At 31.8% G+C, this 14,311-nt stretch overlaps 1 protein-coding gene across 1 annotated transcript; it reads left to right on the forward strand.

The window, feature by feature from the left end:
- Positions 1 to 780: 780 nt before the first annotated feature.
- On the forward strand, positions 781 to 12,047 carry camk1gb (calcium/calmodulin-dependent protein kinase IGb). The gene is made up of 9 exons (XM_073832946.1): positions 781 to 902; positions 2,858 to 2,932; positions 3,018 to 3,156; positions 3,675 to 3,798; positions 6,579 to 6,654; positions 6,975 to 7,087; positions 7,183 to 7,261; positions 8,826 to 8,913; positions 11,316 to 12,047. The coding sequence occupies exons 1-9, from the start codon at positions 799 to 801 to the stop codon at positions 11,679 to 11,681; spliced, it is 1,164 nt and encodes a 387-aa protein (XP_073689047.1). The 5' UTR covers positions 781 to 798; the 3' UTR covers positions 11,682 to 12,047.
- The last annotated feature ends 2,264 nt before the right edge of the window (positions 12,048 to 14,311 follow it).

A 14,311-nucleotide genomic window follows, 5' to 3' on the forward strand; every position in this document is an offset into this window, starting at 1 on the left:
AAAAACTAAAATAAAAATTTGTATGAAATATGAAAAATGTAAAAAAAATAAAAAAAAGTGAAAAAAAGTTTACATTTAAGGATTAAAATGTCTGGAAGTAAATAAAAAATAAATATAATAATAATAATAATAATAATAATAACATTAATAATAATACTGAATTATATTAAGTAAAAATAAATGAATAAATACCTAACAAAAAGGCTTGAAATTTGAACCAAAACTACAATTAAATCTGAGAATCTAAAAATTAAAGCAATAAATAAATAAATAAATACTGGCGTATAAATAGTACTGAAATAACTAAACATAAGAATAATCTAAATGGTTGCTTAGATGTTGTTACACATTTTCTCATTATCCTAATTCAATATTGTCCTCCCTCATGTCTACAGGATGTGTATGTGTACTATCAAATGTGTTTACATGATAAAATCAATTTTACTTATAGTAATTAATTGCTTCACACATTACTTCATACCACATCTCCCCAGAGCCTCGGCCACTTTCACATGTACCTTTCACATGCTGGCAACGCTACAAGCACTTCTAGCTGTTATCAAATGAGCAGCTTGCAGTGCAGCACTCAGGTCTCGGCAGGGTTTAAAAGGTCACATCTTCACCTTCATTAAAACCTGCTTTTCTCTCAGGGGGAAGAGCCACACCGGCATCACATAAACCAGGATCATGATCTCTCAGATCCGTGACTAAAAACGTAATCCCACGTAATTGCACATTTGACCTTACCTCATCTTTCTTTGCTTTGCTTTCTCCAGGGGAGCGTTCTCAGAGGTCTTCATGGTGAAGGAGAGAAAAACTGGGAAGCTTTTTGCTATGAAGTGCGTGAAGAAGAAAAACAAAAGGGACATCAATCTGGAGAATGAAATCGCCGTATTGAGGAAGTAAGACTGGATGAAACCAACGCTAGTTGTGAAGTCTTAAAGAAAAGGAAAATGAGAATTTGCTGAAAATGTACTCACCCTCAGGCCATCCAAGATGGAGATGAGTTTGATTCTTCATCAGAACAGATTTGAAGAAATTCAGCATTACCTCACTCACCAGTGGATCCTCTGTAGTGAATGGGTGCCGTCAGAATGAGAGTCCAAACAGCTGATAAAAGCAAAACAAAAATCCACAAGCAATCCACACCACTCCAATACATCAATTAATATCTTCAAAAGTGAAAAGCTGTTTTTATGAGAAACAAATCCATCATTAGCACGTTTTTTTAACGTTTAACGACTGAAAAAGTTGTCTTCTCGCATTAAAATCTAACAAAAATATTTATTTGGAACTGTTTCTGCTAGATTTTTTCACTGGAGAAAACATCATTATGGACAGAGGAATATTTTAGCTGGAAGCAATGGTTTAAAGTTAAAATGTCTTAATGATGGATTTTTTTTTCTTACAAACACACAGTTCTTCTTTTCTCAAGATGTTAATTGATGTACTGGAGCAATGTGGATTATTGTGATGTTTTTATTAGTTGTTTGGACTCTCATTCTGACGGCACCCATTCACTGCAAATGATGCAATGCTACATTTCTCCAAATCTGTTCCCATGAAGATGAATCTTGGATGGCCTGGTGGTGGGTACATTTTAAGCAAATGTTCATTTTTGGGTGAACTGTTTCTTTAAGTTTTAAACAAAATAATACTGTAGCTGTTGTGAAACTTATGTTGAAATTGAAATGGAAATTACAGTTGGAAAAGAATCAGAAATTGAAAATAAAACCAAACTCTAGGACAAAATCTATGTACAACAACATTTACACTACCAGTCAAAAGTTTCTGAACAGATTTATAACTAGATTAAAAAAAAAGAAAAAAATATGTATACATTCTTTTTTTCATTATTTATTTGTTTTAAAAGACAAAAGCTAAATAAGTTTACATTTAAGCACTAAAATAATAACTAGATATAAATTAAAACTAAAACTGCACTAAAATCTTACTGTTCAAAAACTACAGGGGGGTTTTAAAAAAGTCTATTCTGCTCACCAAGCCTGCATTTTAAAGTACAGCAAAAACAGTAAAATATTTTTTTTTTTTACTATTTAAAATAATTGTTTTCTATTTGAGTATATTTTAAAATGTAATTTATTCCTGTGATTTCAAAACTAAATTCTTACTGCGGACACATGATCCTTCAGAAATCATTCTGATTTGCTGCTTGTGTTGAAAACAGCTGAGTAGATTTTTTTTTTTAGGTTTCTTTGATGAATAGAAAGTTCAGAAGAGCAGCATTTATCTTGAATAGAAATCTTTTGTAATGTCTTTATCATCCCTTTTGATCAATTTGAAGCATCCATGCTAAATAAAAGTATTAATTTATATAATTATTTTCCCAAAAAAAGAAAATAAAAATATACTGACTCCAAGCTTTTGAATGGTATACTGTATGATGTTTAAAAAGCTTTTTACTTCAGATAAATGCAGATCTTTGGATCTTTCTATTCTTCAAAGAATTCTGAAAGAAAAATGTACTCGGCTGTTTTAAATATTGATAATAATAATGTTTCATGAACAGTGCAATTCAGCATATTAGAGTGATTTCTGAAGAATCATGTGACACTGAAGACTGGAGTAATGATGCTAAAAATTCAGCTTTGATCACAGGAATAAATTACATTTTAAAATATATTCAAATAGAAAGCAGTTATTTTAAATAGTAAAAATATTTCACAATTTTACTGTACTTCGGATCAAATAAATGCAGGCTTGCTGAGCAGAAAAGACTTCTTTAAAAAACATTACAAATCTTACTGTTCAAAAGCTTTTGATTGGCAGTGTATCTAATGTTAAATCAACATAACCATTCTTTTCTTTCCACTAATGTATTAATCTTGTCATTTAGGATTAAACATGACAATGTGGTTTGCTTAGAGGATTTCTACGAAACTCGGACGCATTACTACCTGGTCATGCAGCTGTAAGCACCACCTATTAACACCCACTGAAACTTTAAACTCTATTAGTCTTTATAGCTTGTTGTTTCATTGCTCATATCCCTTCAGCGTTTCAGGCGGTGAACTGTTTGACCGGATCCTGGACCGGGGCATGTATTCAGAGGCTGATGCTAGTCTGGTCATCAGACAGGTGCTGGAGGCAGTCGGCTACCTGCACAAAAACGGCATCGTCCACCGCGACCTCAAGGTACAGAGACGCCACGTTTACACAAACTGCAAAATGTTAAATATTTTACCAAAATACAGTAAGAGGGATCATACAAAATGCATGTTATTTTTTATTTAGTACTGACCTGAAGAAGATATTTCACATAAAAGATGCTTACATATGGTCCACAAGAAAAAATAATAGTTGAATTTATTTAAAAAAAAAAAAAAAACCTGTTCAAAAGTTTTCATACTTGATTCTTAATAGCCTACTGTGTTGTTACCTGAATGATACGCAACTGTTTTTTTTTGTTTTTTTTGTCTAGTGATAGTTGTTCATGAGTCCCTTGTTTGTCCTGAACAGTTAAACTGCTCGCTGTTCTTCAGAAAAGTCCTTTAGGTCCCACTAATTCTGTTTTTTTTCAGCATTTTTGTGTTTTTGAACCCTTTCCAACAATGACTGCAAGATTTTGAGATCCATCTTTTCACACTGAGGACAACTGAGGGACTCTTATGCAACTATTAAATGACTTTTCTGCATTTGAATTGTCTCTACAGCCAGAGAATCTGCTCTACTACAGCCCTGATGAAAACGCAAAGATCATGATCAGTGATTTCGGCCTGTCTAAGATGGAAGATAATGGCGTCATGTCCACAGCCTGCGGGACTCCAGGATATGTCGGTAAGATGATGGAGTTGGTGAATGTCAAAGCACAAGAGACACATCTGTAAAACTGAAAGGTTGCTGGGCTTTGATTTTTTTACTGAAACCAGTGTTGTTTTTGACAACCATCTTAGATTTAGTCTTAGTCTTAGTCTTTTGGACTAAAATGCTTCTTAGTTTTAGTCAAATTTTAGTCACTTCTATATATGTGATAGTTTTAGTCCAATTTTAGTCGACGAAAAGTCATAAAGGTTTTAGTCTAGTTTTAGTCGACGAAAAGTCAAAAAGGTTTTAGTCTAGTTTTAGTCAAAAAAAGGGAAAAAAGTAGTCTTTTAACAAATTAATGTAGGTCAGTATGTATTTTGCTGTTGGGTAGTGTCACTTATAAGTTCTGAAAATAGCAGATCTATAGTTCAACACAATGTGAGCTTCCGGATCGACTATTTTCACCAATAATTACAATAATGAAGGAATGTTTTAGAACATAAAAGACAAACAAGGATGGAATGCTAAAACGACTTGCCATACTAGTATAGCAAAGAGTATTTAATGCTAAAACGGCTTGCCATAGCGTCAGATACTTTTTAAGTTTTAATTGGCATGCACAATAAGCGGAAATGTCATGCATTTTAAACGTCTGACGGACCACCCACTAACATTTTCGTCTATTCTCGTCTCGTCAACGAAAACTCACACACGTCTCGTCATGTTTTAGTCATCAACGAGCCATTTTTATCTCGTCATCGTCTCGTTATCGTCATGAAAAAAAGTGGCGTCAACTAAATGATTTCGTCATCGTCATCGTTGACGAAAACAACACTGACTGAAACGCATAATGAATCTGCATTCACAAAACACTTAATCTCAGTAAAGTGATGTTTCTCTGAGTTTCTCTATATAATACATAATAATGGTTTATTTGATAAAATTGCATTAGTTGCATCAGTAGAAAATTAGTTTTAGAGACAGAGCAAGATATTATATTTGCCTATTAGATTATAAAAACATTGTAGTATTATTTAACTGTTACAGTATTTATTCATGTTTATTAATATAGTATTTATGCATATATTAATATGCTTTTATTTTAGCATTTGAGTTTAGAAGATAATGGAAACAAGGGTTATTTTAATCACTTATAAACTGTTATAGTATTAATTATTATTTATTTATAAAGTATTTATACATATATGCTTTTAATATTTTTAGTTTTCATTTTAATTTTAGTTAAAACTAGGTATTTTGATGAAATACTGTAAAAATAAGCGTTATTTTTGTATTATATTTACAGTGTACTGTTTATAGTATTTATTATTTGTTATTATAGTATTTATTAATATATTAATATGCTTTAATTTGTTTTCAGTTATTATTTTAATTTTAGTTTTAGAATGTTTTATTAAAACTTTCAATTTAGCTTTATTTTATTTTGTTTTAGATTAAGTACAAGATTATGAAAACAAGTGTTGTTTTATTTATTGTTTATAGTATTTATTATTATTTTATATAGTATTTATACATAATCATTTGCTTTTTTTTCAGTTTTCATTTTACTTTTAGTTAAAATTGTAAGTATGTTGATTAAATATTACAGGAAAAAGTTATTTTTGTATTATTTATTATTAGTATTATTTTTTTGTACTGTTTCTAGTATTTATTATTATTATTATTTATTATAGTTTTTATTAATATATTAAAATGCTTTTATTTTTGTATTTTCGGTTTTTATTTAAATTTTAGTAAAAATTTTAGGTATTTTGATTAAATAAAATAAAAATAAGTGTTATTTTTGTGTTATATTTACAGTGTACTGTTTTTAGTGTTTATTATTATTAATTATTATAGTATTTATTAATATATTAAAATGCTTTTATTTTAGTATTTTCAGTTTTCATTTTAATTTTAGTCAAATTTGTATTTTGATGAAATATGATAAAATAAGTATTTTTTTGTGTTATTTATTCAGTGTAGTAGTATTTATTATTATAGTTTTTATTAATGTTTTTATTGTAGTGTTTTCAGTTTTCATTTTAATTTCAGTTACAATTGTAGGATTAAATACTCTAGAAATAATTAATAAGAAATAATTAATTAATACTCTAGAAATAAAATAATAAGTTATTTTTGTATTATTTATACAGTGTACTGTTTCTAGCATTTATTATTATTATAATATATATAATAACATGCTTTTATTTTTGTATTTTCGTTATGTTTTAATTTTAGTTAAAATTGTAGGTATTTTGATGAAATTATATAATAATATTATTTATACATTGTACTGTTTCTAGTATTTATTATTGTTTATTATTATAGTTTTATAAATATATTAATATGCTTTTTTTAGTATTTTCAGTTATTTTAATTTTAGTTTAAATTGTAGGTATTTTGATGAAATTATATAATAATATTATTTATACATTGTACTGTTTCTAGTATTTATTATTGTTTATTATTATAGTATTTATAAATATATTAATATGCTTTTTTTAGTATTTTCAGTTATTTTAATTTTAGTTCGTTTTTTAAATGCAGTGCTTTTAAAAAAAATCATTACATTTCGGTTTAATTTTTTTTATTTTTTCTTAATTAAATTTCTATTTAGATTTTTTTTTATTTTTTGCTTTATCTTTATTTTATTTAATATTTTATTTATTAAATGTAGTACTTAATCCTAAATGAAAAATAAAACTGTGAATCTTGCACAATAAATCCAAGGACTTTAAAAACAAAACTAAAAAAAAAAAAAGCCTATTTTAAAACCATGTTGTTGTTAATAAATCTGTATTTCTTCACAGCCCCTGAAGTATTGGCCCAGAAACCCTACAGCAAGGCTGTTGACTGCTGGTCTATTGGAGTCATCACCTACATCCTGTAAGTCCCTTCCTAGTAGGGATGTCATTTTTAAGAATCTGATTTTTGTACTATATGCTCAACAAGTGACCTGAACTTTAAACAGCACTGCTATTTACAGAGAGTGATAAACGGATGCCAAGGTCTTAATTTAGTAACCTAAAGCTGTGTTTGTCAAAACTGACAGATTAGCAGTTTGAGTCTGAATGAGTCACTTGTTAACCAAAGACGTTAAGCCCTGCTGTTTAACGCCACACAGAACGCATGCAATGTAGGTCTCTGAGATAAACGGTGCCCCCTGCTGGAAATTTTCATTCATTTCTTTTGCTGTATCTTCACAGTCTTTGTGGATATCCTCCTTTCTATGAAGAAACCGAGACTCGTCTGTTTTCTAAAATCATGAAGGCACAGTACGAGTTCGACTCGCCCTTCTGGGATGATATCTCTGAGTCTGGTTAGCATCCTATACTTCCCTACTGCTAACATGTGATTCTGTAAAACACCTGTAACCAAAAGCCTTTACCTCATATATGATTATTTTCTCTCTAGCAAAGGACTTTATCCGCAACATGATGCAGAAGAATCCTAAGATGCGTTATAGTACAGAACAGGCACTCAGACACCCCTGGTGAGTGAACATAGGACAGATTTACTGCTCTTTTAAAACTTATGAACCTTAAAGGAGACCTGTTAGGCTTCATTTATGTACCAGACATGTCAGAAATGCAAAACAAAGGCTAAGAAAGCTTTGAAATGATGTATTATGTCAGTTTTGCAAAACTAAAAGTATTAAATATAACTTTCGGTCAGAAAATTAAGCAGAAATAAAATAAACTATATTAGAAAAAAAGCTTACAATTATTTTTTGATAATTGAAAATGAAGCAGAATAAAATAAAATATAAATATTAGATGAAAAGCAATTAAGCTTAAACTCACAATTTGTACAAATTATTTTCAATTATTGAAATGAAGCAAAAAGTAAATAAATTGAAATAAAATATAATATATAATAGCTGAAATAAAAAATAAAATATATAGCTTAAACTCAAAATTATTAAAAAATTTTGGTAATTGAAATAAAGAAAATAAAAAAGCTTAAAGTATATATATTAAAACTTATTTTAAAATATTTACAAATTATTTGAAATGAAGCAAAAAAATAAAATAAAATTAAAACAAAAGTATTATATGGAAAAAAAATAAGCTTAAACTTAATATTGTAAAAAAAAAAATTTTTTTCCGGTAAATAAAATTGAGCAAAAATATAAAATATAAATATTAGGTGAAAAAAATAAGCCTAAAATTAAAATAATTAAATATTTTTTGGTAATTGAAATAAAGCAAAAAAATATATATATATATAAGCTTGAACTTAACTTAAAGTTAAATATTTACAAATTATTTGAAATGAAGCAAAAAATAAAATAAAATAAAACAAAAATATAAGGTCAAAAACATTAAGCATAAACATAAAATCTTACAATTATTAAAAAAAAATGTTGTTGGTTGAAATAAAACAGAAATAAACCAAATATTTAAAAAGTATTTTCAGTAATAAAAAAAAAATTAAAAAATAAAATATAAAAATTAGATTAAGAAATGTAGCTTTAAAAAAGATTAAAGCAAAAAATAAAATGAAATGGTGATTGGAATGAAGCAGATATAAAATAAATTTGATAAACAAAAAAATAAGCCTTAAAAACTTACATTTTTACGGATTATTTTCAGTAAATAAAATGAAGCAAAACTTATAATAATATCAGATGTAGATATAAATTTTAGATGAAAAAGTAAGCTTAAACTTAAAATTATTTCAACAAAAAAAATTGAGAGAGAAAAAGAATAATAGATGTAAAAACATTATCTTAAAAAAGACTTCAACTAAAATTTAAAATGTTTCATTGGGAACTGCAATAAGTTAAAGTACTAAAATTACTTAAAGTTTAGATCTCTTTTATAAACTTTAGAAGAGATGCATATGAGGTTACTAGGTCTCTTTTTCTCAGACTTAAGTAAAAGTCTCCATTTGCTCTTCATTTAGTCTCATTGCTGTGCACAATCCCAGAACTGTTAAGAATAAACCACACTAAATCAACAAATGTATTCCTGTCATACAGTCTGGTTAAAACAGGAAACAAAATCCTTCTGTTTTCTACCAGCTCTGGTTTTAAATCCAGCTTTGTCCTGCAGGATTATAGGAAAGACGGCCCGGAGTCATGACATCTACCACTCTGTCAGTGAGCAGATCCAGAAAAACTTTGCCAAGTCCAAGTGGAAGGTAAGGTCATGTTTCATAACCTGGTGTATTCTCAGATTTATAGTTCATCTCCTGTGGTTTAGTCTCAGTTGGGTTTTTTCAGATGACCTCTGGCCTAATTACACAATGCAACTTTAAATACGAGTGACTGATCTGCTCACCCATCTTGCCTATAATTGCTTCATAACTGGAACAGACTAGTTTTAGTTTCTTGCAGCAATCTGATTTATACTTTGAGACATTGAAATCTGCACTAAAGTTTTGTTTTTTGCAATCAAATGACATTTATTAGACAAATTCATGTCTATAATTGCAATCAAATCACATTTATTATACAGCATTTTAAGACATTACAGTTATAAGCCATTTTAAGCCAAACATAAGCCATTTTTTATTTTAAACTGCATGCAACAGTAAAATGTGCAAACGTTTTTTTTGTGTGTGCACCTTAAAATGCATTAATTGTTAAGGGCTCAAGTATGTAGTGCTGAATATAGTAATTGTTGGCAAAAGCCAAGGATCAGCAATCTCCAAGTAAAACTGATTGAGGGAAACCTTAATTGGCCTGACGGGGTTACAGCGATCAAAACTGCTTGTCACAGGTTTTTTTTTTTTTTTTGAAAAACCTACTTTTGCAAACTAGTCCTAGGTTTTTTGCCCCAATCGAAAGCAAGCCAGCGCAGGAAGATTCTCTGGAGAGTGAATATCAATAATTATCCAAAAAAAATTAACTTTCAACTCACTGTCACAAAGGGACATCAAAACATTTAAAAGACACTTTTACTTAAACAGCTATAACTTATGAATGAAATTAGATATCTTCACCAAATTCACAATGCATATGCAAGAGCTGAATCTGAGGTTACATTAAAAAAGTTGCGGAGCTTGGCCACTTGATGGTGCCATAAATCATAAAAATTGCTATAACAACACAACGGTTTGTCTTATCAATATGAACATTGATATGCACAGTTTTGGTCCACAGTGCCACAAGTGGTCCTAGGGGCATTTGCGTGTCTTAAAAAACATGGCTGCCATACGTCAGTGAACTTTGAGCACCTATTAGTCAAGGTTAATGGAGGTCAATCAGAAAAGAAACTTGGTGGGCCTGTTTGACTCACAGGCCTAAAAGTCTGAAATCAGCCACGGTGGGCGACATCTCATTTCAAACAACTTTGTCTCTAGAACTACTGCTGTCAATCAAACCGTTAAATTGAGAATATGTAAATAAAAACTACTTTTGCGAACTAGTCCTATAGGAATCAAACCAGTGCAGAAAGAATAGCAATAATTATAAAGAAAAAAAAAAGGTAAACTTTCGACTCTCCGTCATAAAGGAACGTCAAAACTTTTGAAAGCGTCAGGGCTGCTTTTACTTAAACGGCAATAATTTTTCAAAAAGGAATGAGATATCTTCGTCAAACTCGCAACACGTAGGCCTATGTAAGAGCTGAATCTGAGGTCACATGAAAAAAGTTGCTGAGTTTGGCCACTTATAGGTGGCACTATAAGAGGGGAAAAACAAAACAAAAACCGCTATAATTATGCAACCGTTTGTCCTATCAAAATCTGCACACACAGGCTTGGTCCAAAATGGCAAAAGTTGCAGTAAGGACATTTGTGTATCTCAAAAAATGGCCAGCATTGGTTGATTAACTTTGAGCACCTTTTAGACAAGGTTAACGTAGGTCATTTGGAATGAAACTTGGTGGGCCTTTGAAAGAAATCGTCTACTATTTTTCAAGGGTGTAAATGATTGTATATTTTGTGGTTTTTCACACATAAGCTCAATATTTGTATCATACGATAGATCTCCTCATTCCGAATAACTTTGCCTCTAGAACCACTGCTGTCAATCAGACTGTTAGTTAAATGATTGAGAAAATGTAGAGAAACCTACTTTTGCAAACTAGTCCTAAGTTTTTTTGCTCAGTCTGGAAAAAACACTGCAGTACAATTCTCTAGATTCTCTAGGTCAATAATTATAAACAAAAATGCAGATATTTAGCCTTTGGGAAGCTACAATGGGCTTGTTTAGACAAAGGGGCCTGTCCAATTATACCTAAAAGCCTATAAAGCCTAGACGAAAACTTCAAAACTTCACAAAACCTGGTGAGCACATGCAACAGGTGATTCTAAATAAGCATGCAAAGTTCAGGCAATCAGACCACATCTGTTGGTATAACAGTCATAAATGTTAAAACATCATATTTCTATGGTAAATGACTTGGATTTGTCAATTTATTGATTTTTTTTATCATTGATTTAGGCTGTTTTCATATGTGCTTAAATGCCGTAAAGCGCTTGAATTTTAATAGTGAACTTAATGTGTCACTATAAAGATTAGGTACTAAAACTGCACTTAGATTTAGTTGTTTCCTGCGCTCTACTGACTGTCTGAAATCATGATCTTGTCACTCCAGCAAGCCTTCAATGCTACCGTGGCCATTCACCACATGAAGAAACTGCAGATGGCCCATTCTGAGGCCTGCGTTCATCTGAAACAGACACCATCGCCTGTGCCTGAGATCAATGTCATCGCAACATCCACACCTGAATCCGTCCGCAAGAAGCTGTTCGCTGAGACCCCCGAACCGAACGGCAACATTCCCAGTAATCAGATGAACGTGCCGTCCGGCTCCACCGAGTCTAAGAGTCAGTATCATCCGGTCCGGGTCAGTCACAGCGAGACCACCCATGTTGGGACCCTCACCATTGCAGAGAAGAGCAAACATGTGTACCACTCGGAGCCAGCGGACCTAAATGGGTATGTATTTGTGTTTAAATGATGGAAAACGTGACCTTTGTTTGAGAAACCACCATTTTTGTAAAGGCACAATAATGAGAGTATTAACACATGAGATTCTCCACTTACATACCTATGGAAAAACCCACTTAAACTAGTCTAAGTCTCCCAGACTGGCCGAACTGAGTAAAGCCAGCCAACAGACCAGCTTGACAGATAAGACTCAAGGACAGATTTCAGCAACTTTCCTTTCACATTCGAGAAGGCTAGCCAATCTTGATAGAGGTGATTTACATCTTAAAGGTACAGTAGTTAAAACAGACTGCTTAATTCTAAGGGTCAAAGAGAAGGTTGAAAATGGTGAAAATAGTCAACTTTTCACTGCAAGGAAAACTGACTAACATTATTAGTGGACATTGTCAGTGTTTTAGTTTACCAAAAGCTGTACCATAAACGCAATTTAAAGTTAACGTGCCATTTAAAACCTGTGTTCAGTGTTGTTGTTGTAAATTAATACATATTACTTACTTCTAAATTGTTTTTATTCATTTAAATAAACCTGAAAAAAAATGAAATAAGTCTTTTAAGTACTGAAAATGCTAAAAAAAAATAAAAAATTAAATGCTGAATATGTAAAAAACAAAAACTGTTAAAAAAAAAAACTTATAAAAATGTCAAAAGCACATAACACCCTTTTCAGTATTGTTATGGTTAATAACAAAATTTTTATTTATTTAAATAAAACTAAAAAAATATATATCTATCATCTTACGAAAATAAGCTTAAAAAAACGTAAATATTCACAAGTTATTTTCTGTAACTGGAATTAAGCAAAAAACTTAAAATATAAATAAAATATAAATATTAGGTGAAAGAAATTAAGCTTAATCTTGAAAGTATTATATTTTTTGTGATTTAAATGAAGCAGAAAAAAATACACATATTGGGTGAAAAAAATTAAAGGAACACTCCACTTTTTTTGGAAATAGGCTCATTCTCCAACTCCCCCCGAGTTAATAAGTTGATTTTTACCGTTTTGAAATCCATTCAGCCGTTCTCCTGTTCTGGCGACATCACTTTTAGCATAGCTTAGCATAAATCATTGAATCCTATTAGACCAGTAGCATCGCGTTCAAAAATGACCAACGAGTTTCGATATTTGTCCTATTTAAAACTTGACTCTTCTGTAGTTATATCGCGTACTAAGACCAGCGGAAATGTAAAGCTGCGGTTTTCTAGGCCGATAAGATTAGGAACTACACTCCCATTTCGGCGTAATAGTCAAGGAAGTTTGCTGCCGTAATATGACCGAAGCAGGCGCAGTAATACCACACAGCACATGTGCAAATGTTTACTTCCGTCAACATATCCAACGTGCATGCACAGCACAGGCAGCGTTCCTCGCCATGGAGACATTTGTGAGAGACGATTTAGAAGATATTTACTTTGGTGCAGATCCTGAACCGTATCAATTTGAACCAGAATTCACTGAAGCTAAGGTTTTGGAACGCGAAAGACAAGAAAGTGTGTCTGAACTCTCTGGGACAGAAGGGATGAGGAGAGCAGATTCGAGCTGGTGGGGCTTGCCAACCCATGCCAACTGAAAGTGAGTGCCTGTGTTGTCGCGAGTGGGACCAGGTATTGCCATCGATGGCAAGGGTAGATCTACCTGATGAGGAAGTTGCATGTTGCAACATCCGAGGACTTGGATGCAATGCTGCATCCTGCAGTAGTAGACTTTTTTTCCGGTTTGATCAAATAAACTAGAAAAAACGTCACACGCCGAGTGGACCTAATGGCCAGCTGTCGCAAGAGTAAGTTATTCCTGCAACCACTACAATATATAATATAAAGATTTTAAATGCATACTGTCAGTTTGCATTTTCAGGCTTATATTCATGATGTACACTTTTAGTCAAAACTGACTTTAAACACCACCGACTGTTCGCAATAACTTTCTTTTGCAATCATACATGGAATTTGGTCATAGCAAATACTAAGCCAACTGTTCGCCCAAAACTACTCTTCAGGGGTTGCATTTCACAGGTAACGTTAGCCAACAATATCATGTTTCACTTACAGCCGTGGGCGATGCTCCTTGTTGTCCTGTCTGTAACGTTAGTTTGAAGATTGTTGGGATCGCCGTGTCCTTTAGACGCCGTGCTGTAGTACCGGTAAAACTATCCAAATAGTCATCTGGTTCAAAATCCTCGGAGCAAACACGCATTTCTTGATCGTTGCTAACGGTGGTTTTGAGATCCATGTTCAGAGCAGCCAGCCATTGATTCATTAGTCGGAATTGCTTTTTTTTTTCGTGGGAATTCTATGAAACATGGTAGTAGAGTACGTCTTCGACTTACTATCACAGCCCCTTACAATGCACATAACCATAGCTAATCACACACAGGTAAATCCAGCCACTAACAATTTACCAGCTGCAACTCTGACAGCTGCAACAACCGGAATTACACAAACTTAGCACCGGTCACATTGGAAGTTACCTAGCTGGGATCTAATTTCAGGCGCTTTGTGATATTACTGCGCCTGCTTCGGCCATGTTACGGCAGCAAACTTCCTTGACTATTACACCGGAATGGGAGTGTATTTCCAAAAAAAGTGGAGTGTTCCTTTAAGTCATAGTAATTCAAGTTTTAATATTTTTGAGAGTATAGC

The sequence above is a fragment of the Garra rufa genome, unplaced genomic scaffold (genome assembly GCF_049309525.1).
Source record: "Garra rufa unplaced genomic scaffold, GarRuf1.0 hap1_unplaced_381, whole genome shotgun sequence".
Lineage (NCBI taxonomy): Eukaryota > Metazoa > Chordata > Actinopteri > Cypriniformes > Cyprinidae > Garra > Garra rufa.